The following is a 14,731-nucleotide window of genomic DNA, read 5'->3' as shown; positions in this document are numbered from 1 at the left end:
TTGCATACACAAAAGTTAGTATTGTTAGTTTCCTCTTGGCAATTATCTATAGTGACATTGTCACAGGCTGTCCGTACGCAAGCACACCCATTCCCTATATAGTAAACTTGTGACTGTGTTCGATTACGCAAAAGCACTTCAAGGGTGCACACTCTATTCTCAGCATCTAAGCATAAATCTTCTGCCTCTACTACAGCGTTTTCGCAAACATAACCTAGCTGTCCTCTAGGAATACATGCTTCTGTGCTAACCGATTGCCACTTATTTTTGATATAATCATAACTGGCCCAAACATTGTTTGCATTCCGCTGGTGGAGTGGTTTCTTGGGGCAAGTCTTTGGGGCTGTGATCCGGTTGGATCTTCCCGGAAATCACTCCACCGACATGAAATTGGGCCCTTTTGCTGCCTCCAAATAGTGGGCTTACCCATTTTTACCGGACTAAAGGTAATTAAGTTATGTTCGGATGCTGACTTCCCCAAGGATCGAATTGTCAATACTAGCTGCTTTGTTCTTCCTTCCACTGAGTCAAGCTCTCGACACCCAATTTGGATTTGGTCTCCCTTGTATGCTACCATGGAAGATTGATGCCATAATTTACTTGCGTATGGCTGATTGTTACGTAGGGCATATACCTCGAAATAGGGTCCCTTCGCTCCCCATTCCGGGTGGATACACTGGTGTGCGTGAGACCATGGATCTATCGGGTCAGAGTCTCGGGGAAGAACTATACTTATCGAGAGTCCAATGATCAGGGTTGAAAGGGCTTGAGGTGAAGTCAAGGTCATGATGTCCGTTCCTCTTGTTTACTCTCTGGAGCTTTCTTGACCCGCGAGTAATGAATCCACGTAGGTCGCTCCTTGATCCGGACCGCGGTGAAGGTAGTCAGCAGCACTTGGAAAGGTCCTTCCCACTTCTCTTGTAGGGGTTTTCCTAAAAGATTCTTAACATACACCCAATCACCGGGGTTAAACGGATGCAATTTACAATCAGGTTGTTTAGGTTGGTGCTCTATTACCACGGTAGCATTCTTATCCAATTGTTTCCCCACTGTAATTACATAATCATAAATGTACTGGTTACCGATTTGGCCTATGGCATCTCCGTTTACAACTTGCATAGCATAAGGTCTACCATACAGGATTTCGAATGGGCTTAGCTTCTCTTTTGACCTTGGTTTGACTCTCAGCCTCAGCAGAGCAATAGGCAAGGCTTGATACCATAATGCTTTGCTTATTGCTCTCACCACTTTCACACAGAAGTGTGTACCCCTATCCGAGGAAATACTCTTCGGTACCCCAAACCGCGGAATGATTTCATTCAACAGTATTTCGGTCACTTCTCTTTCCTTGTTTGTCCTGCAAGGGAATGCTTCAGGCCACCCAGAAAATGTATCAGTTAATACCAACAAATATCGGAGCCCCCCTTTTCTTGGGAGCTCAGAAAAATCAATTTGCCATACTTCACCTGGGAATTTACCTCGACTTATGGCTCCTTGGTGTATCTTGGTTCCCGTATTCGGGTTATTTCTCAGGCACCGTTCGCACTGGGATGTTACGTGCTTTATAGTAGTAAATAATTTCGGTCCTGCTATCCTGGTTTGCAAATATTGGTAAAGCGGATCCAAACCCTAATGGGCCTTCTCATGTTCTGCTTTTACAAACTGCCACATCACATTTCCTGGTACTACTAACTGTCCTGTTTCCAATTGACCCTAACCATTTTCTAATATTTTGCCCTTATTTCTTTGAATCCATTTATGGTCTGATTCCTGGTAATCTGGCTTGATACTGATATCCAGGTCTCCTGGTATTAGGGCCATTATTCCCACTTCCCTAGACTTTGTGGCAGCCAATTTGGCCTCTGTATCTGCCTTTCTATTTCCTATTTCTGGAATAGTATTGCCTTTCAGATGTCCCTTACAATGCATTATGGCCACTTGAGCTGGGAGTTGGACCGCCTCTAGCAATCGCAGAACCTCTTCTGCATGTTTGACTGTTTTTCCTTGTGTAGTCAACAGTCCTCTTTCTTTCCAGATGGCCCCATGAGCATGTACAACAGAAAAGGCATATTTAGAGTCTGTCCATATATTGATTTGCATATTCTCTGCCAATTCCAGAGCTCGAGTCAGAGCTATCAGTTCTGCCTTCTGGGCTGAAGTTCCTGTGGGTAAGGGGTTCGACTCAATTACCCTTTCTGTAGTAGTGACCGCATAACCAGCCATTCTTACTCCTTGCTTCACGAAGCTGCTGCCATCTGAGAACCAGTTGTCCGCATCTTCGAACGGCTCTTCTTTGAGGTCCGGGCGACTGGAATAGACAGCTTCAATTGTCTCCAGGTAGTCGTGTTCGATGGGTTCTGCCGGGGCTCTTCCTTCTAGAAATGAAGCTGGGTTCACAATGTTAGTTACCTGAATGGTTACGTCATCTGATTCAGCCAGAACGGCCTGGTATTTTAGGAATCTGGAAGGCGACAACCAATGGTTGCCTTTCTGTTCCAGCACAGCTGACACGGTGTGGGATACTAGTACAGTCACCTTTTGGCTCAGCGTGAGCTTCCTGGCCTCTTCTATGTTAATTATCACTGCGGCCACTGCCCTCAGACAGCCTGGCCATCCTTTGCTTACTTCATCCAATCGCTTAGAGAAGTAGGCCACAGCTCTCTTGTGCGGTCCCAGCTGCTGTGCTAGGACTCCTAAGGCCATCCCTTGTCGTTCGTGGGAGAACAGCCAGAATGGTTTTGATACGTCTGGGAGACCTAAGGCTGGTGCTCTCATTAGTTCCATCTTCAGCTTCTTGAAGGCTTCTTCTGCCTCGGGAGTCCAAACTAGGATGCTCTTAGCCTCCTTCAACAAATCATACAGTGGTTTAGCGAGTATCCCGTACTGGTAGATCCATAACCGACACCAACCTGTCATCCCCAAAAAGGCGCGCAGATCTCTCACCGTCTCTGGTTTGGGCATCTGGCAGATGGCCTCTTTCCTAGCTGCTCCCAGGGATCGCTGTCCTCTGGAGACTTCGTATCCCAGGTACACCACTTGTGTCTGTACCAGCTGTGCTTTCTGTCGAGAGACTCGATATCCATTTAAACCCAGGAAATTCAGCAAGGAAATGGTCCATTCAATGCATTCTTCCTCTGTCGCTGTTGCTATTAGGAGGTCGTCTACGTACTGCAGAAGGGTGCCATCTCCCAGCGGCCTTTCCCACTGTTCTAGTTCCTTGGCTAACTGATTCCCAAAAATCGTAGGGGAATTGCACCACCCTTGGGGCAACACTGTCCAGGTGAGTTGGGTCTTTTTTCCACTATCTACAGATTCCCACTCAAAGGCAAAAATCTTTTGACTCTCGAGAGCTAAGGGGAGGCAAAAGAACGCGTCTTTTAAATCTAATACGGTGAACCAGGCCAAATTCTCCTTCAGTCTGGTCAAAAGCGTGTATGGGTTAGCAACTACCGGATGCAATGCCTTAGTTATTTCATTTACTGCTCTCAGATCCTGGACTAACCTATAGGTTCCATTAGGTTTCTTGACTGGCAGGATTGGTGTATTAAAATCTGATTCGCATTCTACCAATAACCCCAGTTCCATAAACCTTCTGATTGTGGGCTCAATCCCTTTCCTATCTTCTATCCTCAGAGGGTATTGTTTCTTTCTCACCGGTTTTGTCCCAGCTTTAAGTTCAACGACAATCGGTGCTGCTTGTTTTGATTTTCCAGGTATATCAGTAGCCCACACCAATGGGTACATCTTGCTCAGGATTTGCTCGAAATTGTGGCTTTCAGGTTTAGGCTCCACACAACTGATCGTTAGGCTTAGAGCTGTAATCAGTTGTTCTTCATTTACTTGAAACTCCAATTGGTCTTTGTTAAACTTTATTACGGCCCCCAAGTTCTCCAATAAGTCTCTCCCTAGTAGGGGTTTTGGTGAATTTGGTAAATACAGGAACTGATGAATTCCCATTTGCTTCCCAATTTTGTATTTAATGGGTTTCAAAAGTAAGCCTTTTCTGGTTGGCCTGTTGCTCCCACAACTTGCACAAATTCATCACTTTTAGGTACAAATTCTTGATTTAAAACCGAAAAGGTTGCTCCCGTATCAATCAAAAAGTCTAACTCCTTTTTACCCTCCCCTAGCTCTATACTGCACTAGCCGTTGATAGTGTTCCGCGTTGCCCGGGTCCCACTCTGGTTTACTGCTGGGAAAATTATCTTCTAGTCTCCCCGATAATAGTTGGGCATGTCGCCTCCCCGTTTCCAATACGAGTTCCCTTTCCGTATCTGTCAACTCTGACAACATCACTTCTATATCCTCCCAATCAATATCTAAGTTCTTTGCCATTAGTTCAAACCTCTTTGCTACTCCCTCTGGATTCCTCCTGAAGTTCCTTGCCTCATCCCTCCAATTGTTCAAATCACTCGTCGAGAATGGCACCTTTACTCTAGTCTTTTCCCCTACTATTGGCATAACTTGTCGGAGAGGAGCTATCGTGCGATTCCCTTTCTCCCCTTGCTTTGCTTCCCCCCGTGCCACAGATCTGGTGTAATACGAGTGACTGGTCCCCTCCCCGGGATTTTCTTCCTGTGCCTCAATGCTTTCCCTATTCTTTCTCTTCTCTTTCTTCTTTCCCCCTTCTTGCTCTTCATTTTCCTCTCCTATCTCTATCACACAATCCATCCGATTCTCATCCTGCGTCTGTCGCCTCTTTTGTATCTGCCAGCTCTTATCCTGTCCCGGGCTGCGGTTCCTCTCATCCTCTGCTCCCCCTCCACTTCTCTTATCCTCTATCTGAATTACTATGTTCAGTTTCTGTGAGTTACTCTCTGCCTCCCTTTCGCATGCCTCATTATCATTCTTCTTGCTGTATCTCAATTTAGGGACGTCGCCTCCCGGTGAATTGCTTTTATCCCCAGTCCTTGGTGCACTGGTTTCCATTCTACAGACGCCTCCATTTCTGGAGGTGTTGCTATCTCCATATGGACTGAGCTCGGGTATGCTACGTGTCTCCCTTCGGCTCTCTGCTTCTGACCCACTGCCTTCCTCCCCCTCAACCTCCAGTGTGGGTGGGCTGTCAGCATTCATGTAGCTCCCTGACCCCTGTGGACTATCTAGTCCCTGAGGGCTGTTTTTTCTCCCGTCAATCTCTGATTTTAATGGGCTGCCCTCCTTCCAACCCCGGACTCCCTCCCAGGTCCTTCCAATGCTTTAGGATGCACCCTAAGGGGGTTTTCATATTTACGTCCTTACTCTGTTGACCTCCCATGACTATCCCCTGTATCTGCGTTTTCTGTTAACCGAAACAGTCCCTCTCTCGCAACCACGATATGCTGATATATTTTAACACTTCATGCACACAATCTCAATCGCTTCGTCCGTTTCCGACCTGGCTTCTCGCGAAGAACAGGAAATGCGGAGCAGGACTCCCTCTCGCTTCGCAGCTACGCTGCGTCTCACTCACCCTCACATACAACACACACTTATAAAATAAAATTGTTTTACCAGGTTTTGTCACAAAAAAAGTCGCCCTCAAACTGTGAAGTACCGGCTTCCCAAATTCAAGGCACGTAGACAGCACAATGCGCGTTTCAATCTATTACATAAAGAGTGACAAGATGTCTCCTATAAAACTTTGCAACAAACACATAAAACGAACACACAAAACACATACAAACACCAATGGTACCAAAACCTATGATGTCCGAGATATCGAACACAAATGGTACCAATTAGGGACAAACACCAATAGTACCAAAACCTATGATGTCCGAGATATCGAACACAAATGGTACCAATTAGGGACAAACACCAATAGTACCAAAACCTATGATGTCCGAGATATCGAACACAAATGGTACCAATTAGGGATTTTTACCAGGGCGTCCCCTGGTTTACCCTTCGGTGGTCACGTCTGACCCCCGTGTCCCAATAAAGCGCTTTAAACCAAAACCAATAAACAATTAAAAATACCTCTTAATTGGAGCAGGAGATGCAGGGAATCCTTCCTCTGCCGAAGAGCGCTGGTCCGGGAGGGGAGTCTCTTCTGACAAAAATCCGTCAGGGGCCCCAGAGGGTCCCGGCCCCGGACCGGCTCTTCGGAGGGAACCCCTCAAAGTCTGAGTCTCCTGTTTCGTCCCACCTGGGTCGCCAGAACTGATGCCGAATTTTGCCCCAAAAGGCGATGAATAACTGTCTAAGAGACGCAGTTTAAGTCAGATAGACAGGAGGTATTTTATTAGCAACGTGCACGTTGGGGAAATCTCTAAAGGGAGTTTTCCAAAGTCTTACAACAAAAGCATGCCTTTTATACAGTTTAGGTTTGGAATTACATCATATCAATGCATATTCATATGGGGCGTGCCGTAGGCGGGGCGTGGGCGGAAACTTCTATTTTGAGGATCTTTTCGGGGGTCGTTCCGGTCGGCCTTCATCGTGGGCGAGGGTCTCCGAGGAGTCTTCCTCCTTAAACTTTTGAACTTCTTTCCAAATTTGGTCCTTTCCCGGTGTAGTTGGCCGAGTTCCCAACCTCCTAGGGCCAACTTATCATATTGACATTAGGCATGCTTTAGCTTCGGCTTAAATTATGCTTAGTCCGGTGATTTTTTTATCCTTCTCTTTCCCTCCTGTCGTTGTGTTTATTACTTCCAGATGTTCCCTTCATATTCTATGTTTTAACCCATTATTTCTCGAAGGCTATCTATTTTATGGCTTCAATGGGATGTGGCCAAACTGGCCCAGCTCTGCCACTCACCCTCCTGCAGTGGCTGGAAGTGCTGCACCTCTTCAGTCTCCTGTGCTGGGGCATCTCCAGGGCCTTCTTCTTCCTCCTCCTCCACCCAGGCCAACTTGGGCACTCTTGGGGGTCGCTGCTCCATGGCAGGGACTGGATTTATGGTACTTGCAGGAATGACGGCTCAGAAAAGCTCCGGGTCAGACACAAACGAGTGCGCTGTGCGGGGGCTCCTCACAGCACCGCTCTGGCGCGTCCTGTCCCGTCGCGTGCACCGAGCACTGTGGTGTGGCCCTGTCACCGCCAGCTCCTATGTCACCACATGTCACAAAGGGCCCTTTGACACCCTGTCCATTTCCATCCCATGGTGACCATATGTCACAAAGGGCCCTTGCACACACTGCCACCCGCCCTGGTTCCACCCCCATCCCCCCCCTGAGTGGCCCAGGTTGGAAGGAATCCCTTGCCCAAAGTGTCTAAGACAGCCTGACAGGATCTTTAGGAACAGCTGAAACCATCAGCAAACGCTGCCCTGCTCTGCAGGCTCAGGGCAGCAGAAGGAGCCCCCAGGGCTGCCAACGCAGCCGCAGCAGGAAGGGAACGGGGCCTTGCACAGAAGCTGGCACGACCTCCTTAGGGCACATCCTGGCTGGTGGCCATTCTAAACCCACACGTGTGACACAGACAAGGAACATCTGGTCCAAGGCATGAAGAGTCCACTAGAATGTATTTTAGCACATTAGAAAGACTTGGGAGGAATCCCAGAGGGTCATTTTTTGAAGCAAAGTGATCTGATTAAATACTATAACCAACGGTAGGCTTGGTAAAAATTAGAAAGTGGTGAAAATGGACTGCCTAATGGAACTTTAAATGATCATCCACTGTTACAGTTGATGTTATTTTTAAGAAAAGAAGACAAATGAGACCAAGTGATATGTGCAGACACATTTTTTTACCCTGAAGAATAAACCTGAGTGGCACCAAGAATATGGCTTTGATTTGGACCCCCAGGAGACTTTGGTCCTTCCTTTGGAAAGAGGTAACAAGTGGAAAATAAAGAGATGTTGTTCAGCGTGTAGTTTAGGGCAGAGATGTTTGAAATTGGCAAAAAAGCACGAGGAAGACACTGTTATAGATGTCCAAGACTCACAGCTGAGTTATTCCAGGCCAGCTCTACCTTCCCCCTCAAGCAACCACTCCTCTCCCTCAATTAAATGAAAGTGAGAATGAGATGAATAATCCTGGTGAGGGGACAAGTGCGGGGATGCCAGTGACAACACGTACAAGGAATAAAACCAGGAAAGCTTTGCCTTTAGTCACCCCCTGTCATGGGGTTACTTTACCTTTAAGAAAGTTAAAGTTGCTGGGGGCTGCCGGGAGTCTTCTCTCCTGACCAATTATCGGTCATTGCTGAGAATTGACAGCAGTTTTAGCCATTGAAAAGTAGAATCAACTTGTGAACCCCACCTTAAAGTGTACAACCAGAAGTCTGTGGCTCTCTTTGTTTTCTGGCTGTCAAAGGTAGCAGAGCTTCGGCCTCTCGGTCTCTGCCTGGCCATGTGGCCGGGCAGGGGCCGGGCTGGGCCTGCCGTTCTCCCGGCCGGGAGATGGGGCCTGCGGGGGATTGCCCCGAGCCAAGCCGGGCCAGGCCGGTTCCTGGCTTGGCTGCAGGTTTTGCCGTGATGGAATTTACCAGAAACTGCCGAGTAAAGAAGGAGAAGAGCTCTAAGCCTGCTGTAAGCAGAGACAGTGACCATGCTCTCCAGAGCAGCTATGAGGAACTTTCCATCGCAGACAGCTCCAGCTCCTGTTCAGCAGAGATCACCGAACCATCTACAAAAGCCTGGGCAAGATTTTAACTCTGTCTTATCCAGATGAGACTTGCGGATTAATCTTTTTATCCAGAGAGAGAAAAGGAGAGTGATCAACATGAAGAGAGACTTTATAAACTACTAGTGGCAAGAAAGAAAAGAGACTTCAAGAAAGGTAGAGAATTAAGGAGATGCTTTAATTAAGCTGAAATGTCTTTCTGTTAAAACTATGGGGATGGACAATAAAGTCCTGAAAAGAACTCTTTTAATTCATGATGGAGTATGGGGAGGAATAGAGTGTTCAAAGTGTAAATTTGAGTAAAAAGTAGAGTAATTATGGTATAGTGAAGTGCTGGGAGATTTGAAGCCTTGAGAGGCAATGAGAAAACTGTTTTCTAGTGAAGCTCACAAAAACAGATGAAGAATACTTTTTACCTTTGACTAACTTATCCTTAAAAATACTATCCCTAAACATCATGACCCATAACACATTTCAGAGTGATGTGGAATGGGAGGGGTGGGCTTTGATAACAGCAGCTCTGGGCAGCTGATATCAGGGAAAAGGAAAACTATAACAAAAATAGTTTTCTTGTGAGAAACTCCATAAATTAACAGAAAGGAACTTCTGTTTCTTTACAGAAACTGATAGAAAGACTGTAGAAAGAGTTGAAATTGTTTAAACCATCAAAATTATAAAGTTTTTGTCTCTGTTGTCATGTGAACAAAAGAATGGTGGGCAGTGAGAAATGAAAAGGTTTTTCTGGAAGTTTATTCTGGTGTTCTTGTTCTTGTAGTTTGTCAATAAACTTTCTTTATTCCTTTTAAGTTTTATGCCTAGTTTGCTCTTGTTTTAATTCATATCTCACAGCAAAAAATAAATATTTTTTTTTTCCCCTTTTTGTTAATTACTGGTTCAAAACCACGACACCCTGAAGAATAAACCTGAGTGGCACCAAGAATATGGCTTTGATTTGGACGCCCGGGAGACTTTGGTCCTTCCTTTGGAAAGAGATAACAGGTGGAAAATAAAGAGATGTTGTTCAGCGTGTAGTTTAGGGCAGAGATGTTTGAAATTGGCAAAAAAGTGCGAGGAAGACGCTGTTATAGATGTCCAAGACTCACAGCCGAGTTATTCCAGGCCAGCTCTACCTTCCCCCTCAAGCAACCACTCCTCTCCCTCAATTAAATGAAAGTGAGAATGAGATGAATAATCCTGGTGAGGGGACAAGTTTGGGGATGCCAGTGACAACATGTACAAGGAATAAAACCAAGAAAGCTTTGCCTTTAGTCACCCCCTTAAGGCAAGAAGTGAGTCCCACAGGAGAAGCTATGTGGGTGAAGATCCCCTTTTCTACTGGTGACCTGAATAACTGGCAGGAAGAAGTTCATAATTATAGAGAAAACCCTAGCAAAGTGGCAAAAAGATTGGAGTTAATAGTCAAGAACCGAGACCCAGACTGAGGTGATTTCATGATGACAGCGCTAAGGAAAACTGATAAAGAGTTGGTGATGAAGATGGTCAGAGCACATGTGCAGGGAGAAATTGCTAGTGGAGCCTTACAAGGTACAGTGGACCAGTTGTTTCCTATTGTAAACCCTTTGTTGGGCCCGAATGATGCAAACAACTATGAGATGTTAACTAGATACTGGGAACTGTGGGGGCCGAGGAAGCAGCCAATACTGTAGCCACTCTCCCCTGGAGGAAGAGCCCATAGGACGCTTTCACTTACCACTCTCCCCCAGAGGCTAAAGGCCTCAATGGGGAGCTTTTATTTTTACAGCCACGTGTTAAGTGGTTCCCAACATGTCTTTCCCCCTGTATGCATATTATTTTTACCCTGTTGGCCCTTCCCCCTTGTTCCGCCCCTGAATCCTGTGACCATTGTCCCTGTTGCTCCACCCCACCCCCTGCTTTTCCTATATAATCCCTGCTCTCACTGAGCCCAGGCCAGTTGTTGTCTCTGGGACCCTTCTGGAGAGAAGAATAAAGACCTCCTTGGAACCCCACACGGTGCCTCCCGTCTCTTTTCTTCGGCAGCACCCGAGGAACAGCGGCCATTCCAAAAGCCCTTTGAAGGGCTCGCAGCTGAATCACGGGGGCGAGGCAAGCGTGCCTGTGTGCCCAGGGGAAGTGCCACAGGAGACGCTTCCCTGGGAAGGTCGCGGCACCCTGACCACCTCCGCTCGCCACGACAAGTGGTGCCCCAACAGGGAGCTCTGCCAGCGGTTCCCTGGTTCCCTGGATCCCGGGAGAAGTGTCTCCTGCAGCACCAGCTGCAGAAAGCAAGTCACTCTCGGGTCTGTCACTTCCCTGAGGAAACCCCCTCGCGTTATAGCAAGGGCTATCCAAGGGGTGACCGGAACCCTCCTAGGACCATCCGGGGAGCGAGGAGATTTCCTCAAGGACCAGACGGTGGGTGACATCGTGCCCAGCAGTCTGTTCACCCAGTGGAGGTGGAAAAAACTGCTAAAATTGGGATTTGGCCTTTCTGGGTGGGTTTTGGAACCAGTTTTGTTCCCATGGGGAACAAAATCCTTCCTGGTTTTAACCAATCCCTTTGGAATGCTGCACATGGCTCACCTGGGTTGGGAAAAAATGGGAAAAAAATCTGGGAAAATCATAGATTTCCCACTTAACAGCTCAATCCCTTTGGAATGCTGCACATGGCTCACCTGTGTTGGGAAAAAATGGGAAAAAAATCTGGGAAAATCATAGATTTCCCACTTAACAGCTCAATCCCTTTGGAATGCTGCACATGGCTCACCTGGGCTGGGAAAACCTAGAAAAATCCTGGAACACACACCTGAGGGAGGTGTTTGTTAATCCTGGCTCATCCCAGGAACTTCCATTCCTCAATCCAGAAGGGATGGGTTAGGGAGTCCCCCAGTCTGGGAGTGCCTATGACACCTCCTAAAAATCTATTTCCTTGCTTTTCCAATTCCAGGAATGAAATTCCTGGATTATTTTCCATCAGAAAATGGGGTTAATTAAAGTGCAGCTTTTTCCACCAGCATTTCAGTCCTTGTCATTCTGGCAGTTCCACTAATCCCTATCCCAGGTGCGATTCAGAGGGTTGGGATTTCCTGGTCCTGAGCACCAACATCTGCAGTGGCACAGGAAACTCACAGCTCATGAGAACAAACTTTCTGTGTGACTTCAGAGGCCACAACAACCCTGAGTGGTTTCCCTCCCGCCCCCCAGCCCTTCCTGGCCCCAGGGGCTGATAGCATTTGTGCTCCCTCAGGTTCATCTCCCCACAGCAGCACCATGGGGGTGCTGACGCCTGCTCTGGGCAGTGCAAACAGGGGCTCCTGAGCCAGTGCTGCCGTGTCTGTGCCTGCAAGGATGCGGCACCTCTCTGAGCTGGGGGAGAGGCCAGGGCTGCACAGGGGGGATGTTGTTGGCAGCTCCACGAGGACGCTCTGGGACGCTGCCCTGGGGTGTCCAGCACAGTGGGGATGGATCAGCCCCTGCTCTGCTGCTCCTTCCCGTCTCCCCCAGGGACCTTGCAGAGCCCCAGCCATGCTGTTTGCCCCCAGCCTGCCCACGACCACCCTGGGGCTGCTCACGGGGGTTTTCTGTGCTGAGCTTTGGCCTGGGTGTGTTCTTGAGAGAGCCTGGGCAAGGAGCCTGGAGCCCCCAGGCCCTGCCCTGAGGCGTCAGCGCTGCCCCAGCAGTGCCCATGGCCTGTCCCTGCTGCAGCCCCGGCACTGCCACCCCCAGGGCTGTGCCCGGCCCCGAGAGCACTCAGGCCCTGCAGCAACACCAGGGCCAGGAGGGCAGCGGGGCAGTGGCACGGGAGCAGCACTGGCAACACCAAGTGCTGCTGCTCCTGGGCACAGCTGCTGTGCCAGCACTGATCTGCCCCAGCTCTGCACACAGACACTGCTGCTGCAGCTGCAGAGAAGGGAACAAAAGGGGGATCTCTGCAGAAAACTTTGCTGGGAGATCCTTTAGTTCCTTTAAAGCCACCAAGAGCACAGCTCCTCACTGACACAGTCTGTGGCCAAAGGGAAGATGGAGAGAAACAAAATGAGAAATGGCTCAAAACGATGACATTTCTTTGCAGACACTATGAGAAAACCAAAACAATGGGAAAAAAACAATCAAACCAACAAGAAGTATCCAAGATTAGTTTTATTAAAAGTCATTTACAAGTGATTAAAAATCACTTTATTACAAGTGATTTGCAGAAATTGGTAAGCAGTTTCTGAAACCATCCAGTGATCATTCTCCACACTGCAGCCTTGAGCTCCTGGTTCCTCAGGCTGTAGATGAGGGGGTTCAAGGCTGGAGGCACCACTGAGTACAGAACTGACAGGGCCAGATCCAGGGATGGGGAAGAGATGGAGGGAGGCTTCAGGTAGGCAAATGTGCCAGTGCTGATAAACAGGGAGACCACAGCCAGGTGAGGGAGGCAGGTAGAAAAGGCTTTGTGCCGTCCCTGCTCAGAGGGGATCCTCAGCACAGCCCTGAAGATCTGCACATAGGAGAAAACAATGAACACAAAACAACCAAGTGCTAAACAGAAAGAAAAACAAAGAAGCCCAAGTTCCCTGAGGTTTGAGTGTGAGCAGGAGAGCTTGAGGATCTGTGGGATTTCACAGAAGAACTGCCCCAGGGCATTGCCCTGGCAGAGGGGCAGGGAAAATGTATTGGCTGTGTGCATGAGAGCATTGAGAAAGCCACTGGCCCAGGCAGCTGCTGCCATGTGGGCACAAGCTCTGCTGCCCAGGAGGGTCCCATAGTGCAGGGGTTTGCAGATGGACACGTAGCGGTCGTAGCACATGATGGTCAGCAGGGAAAACTCTGCTGAGACAAAAAATAAAAAAAAAATAGTTGGACTGCACATCCTGTGTAGGAGATGTCTCTGGTGTCCCAGAGGGAATTGTGCATGGCTTTGGGCACAGTGGTGCAGATGGAGCCCAGGTCAGTGAGGGCCAGGTTGAGCAGGAAGAAGAACATGGGGCTGTGCAGGTGGTGGCTGCAGGCTACGGCGCTGATGATGAGGCCGTTGCCCAGGAGGGCAGGCAGGGAGATGCCCAGGAAGAGGCAGAAGTGCAGGAGCTGCAGCTGCCGCGTGTCTGCCAATGCCAGCAGGAGGAAGTGGCTGATGGAGCTGATGTTGGACATTTGCTGTGGCTGCACATGAGGACCTGTTCATGAGGAAAAAGAGCAGTGGCAAATCAGGAGAGGCTGGGACTCACCCACCTTTGTTCCTGCTCTGGGAAAACCTTCACCCAGGTCCCTGACTGAGCTCCAGCTGTGCTGTCTGAGTGTTCCAGGAGCAGCAAGGCCTGTGCCTGGGGGCTCTCCAGGAGCCATCCCTGCCCTGCTGCCCTGGGTTTGTGGCCATGCAGGAGAGGGTAAAGGCTGGCAATTCAGGATTTGTCAGAGGATTCACTCCTAATGCAGAAAGGTTTGTTGTCATCTGCACACACACTTCTAAAATATGGCAGGAGTTGGTTTTAGGAATTGCTTTACTGCCCACAAATCATTCCTGCTTCTCTGAGGTCAGAAATCCCCAGCTTTTCTGCTGCACTCAGAATTTCCCACTGAGAGATGTGAGAGGCAAAGGATTCCCTGTGGCTTAGGGAAGGTGAGGGGCTGGATGGGCTTGTTCCCAACTGCCCTGGGTTTGCACCTTTGGCTGGAATCAGAGCACAATCACACTCCTGTGTCACCCTGGCACAAACCAGAGCCTGCCCAGAGCAGAGGGATTCCTGAATGTCTCACCCTCTCTAAAAGTCTCTGGGCAAGGTCTCAGCACCTCCCTCTGCCAAGGACACTCACGGCTCTCTTGGCAGAGCCAACAGCATTTCCTCAGCTGTGGCATCTCTGCCCTTCCCCGTGGGACATTCAGGGAACTCTGAGAGGCTCTGGCACAGATTTGCAGCCAGGAGGGCAGCTCAGAGCTTGGAAGGACACAGCAAGGAGATCCCCAGGTGTGCCCATGATGGGATCTCAGGGAGGGGGCTCAGCTTATTCCCCTTTCCCATGGACTGCTTTGCCCACAGCTCCACAGGTCACAGGGAAGCTGGGACACCCCATTCCCATGGACACACCTGCCTGGCAGCAATCCCAAGGGCAGGGCCTGACTCAGCTGCTGCAGATGCCAGAGGCTCCCTGAGAGCCCCAGATACCAATGACAATATCAGAGCAGTGCATTTAGGCTGTTTAGGAGGCTCCCAGCAGAGA

The 14,731-nt window shown here is 48.8% G+C and overlaps 1 protein-coding gene, 1 long non-coding RNA gene and 1 pseudogene across 2 annotated transcripts; 1 reads left to right on the top strand and 2 right to left on the bottom strand.

Moving 5' to 3' along the window:
* LOC131586325 (uncharacterized) overlaps positions 1 to 14,731 on the top strand; it is a 1,027,770-nt pseudogene that overhangs the window by 979,690 nt on the left and 33,349 nt on the right.
* Positions 859 to 6,007, bottom strand: LOC131586423 (uncharacterized). The gene is made up of 3 exons (XR_009279131.1): positions 5,962 to 6,007; positions 5,494 to 5,584; positions 859 to 942 (listed from the first exon to the last, which is right to left on the bottom strand). It is a non-coding gene; the product is annotated as an uncharacterized LOC131586423 (long non-coding RNA).
* Positions 12,702 to 13,393, bottom strand: LOC131586377 (olfactory receptor 14J1-like). The gene has a single exon (XM_058853216.1). It carries the CDS (start codon positions 13,383 to 13,385, stop codon positions 12,702 to 12,704), a length of 684 nt encoding a protein of 227 aa, XP_058709199.1. The 5' UTR covers positions 13,386 to 13,393.

This window comes from Poecile atricapillus, chromosome 19, assembly GCF_030490865.1.
Source record: "Poecile atricapillus isolate bPoeAtr1 chromosome 19, bPoeAtr1.hap1, whole genome shotgun sequence".
Taxonomy (NCBI): Eukaryota; Metazoa; Chordata; class Aves; order Passeriformes; family Paridae; genus Poecile; species Poecile atricapillus.
The sequence above is the reverse complement of the archived record's forward strand: the minus strand, read 5'-3'. Positions and strand labels throughout refer to the sequence as shown.

Coding starts and splice junctions, on each gene's coding strand:
- LOC131586377 (XM_058853216.1), bottom strand. CDS start 13,385: ATGTGCAGTCCAACTATTTTTTTTTTATTTTTTGTCTCAGCAGAGTTT.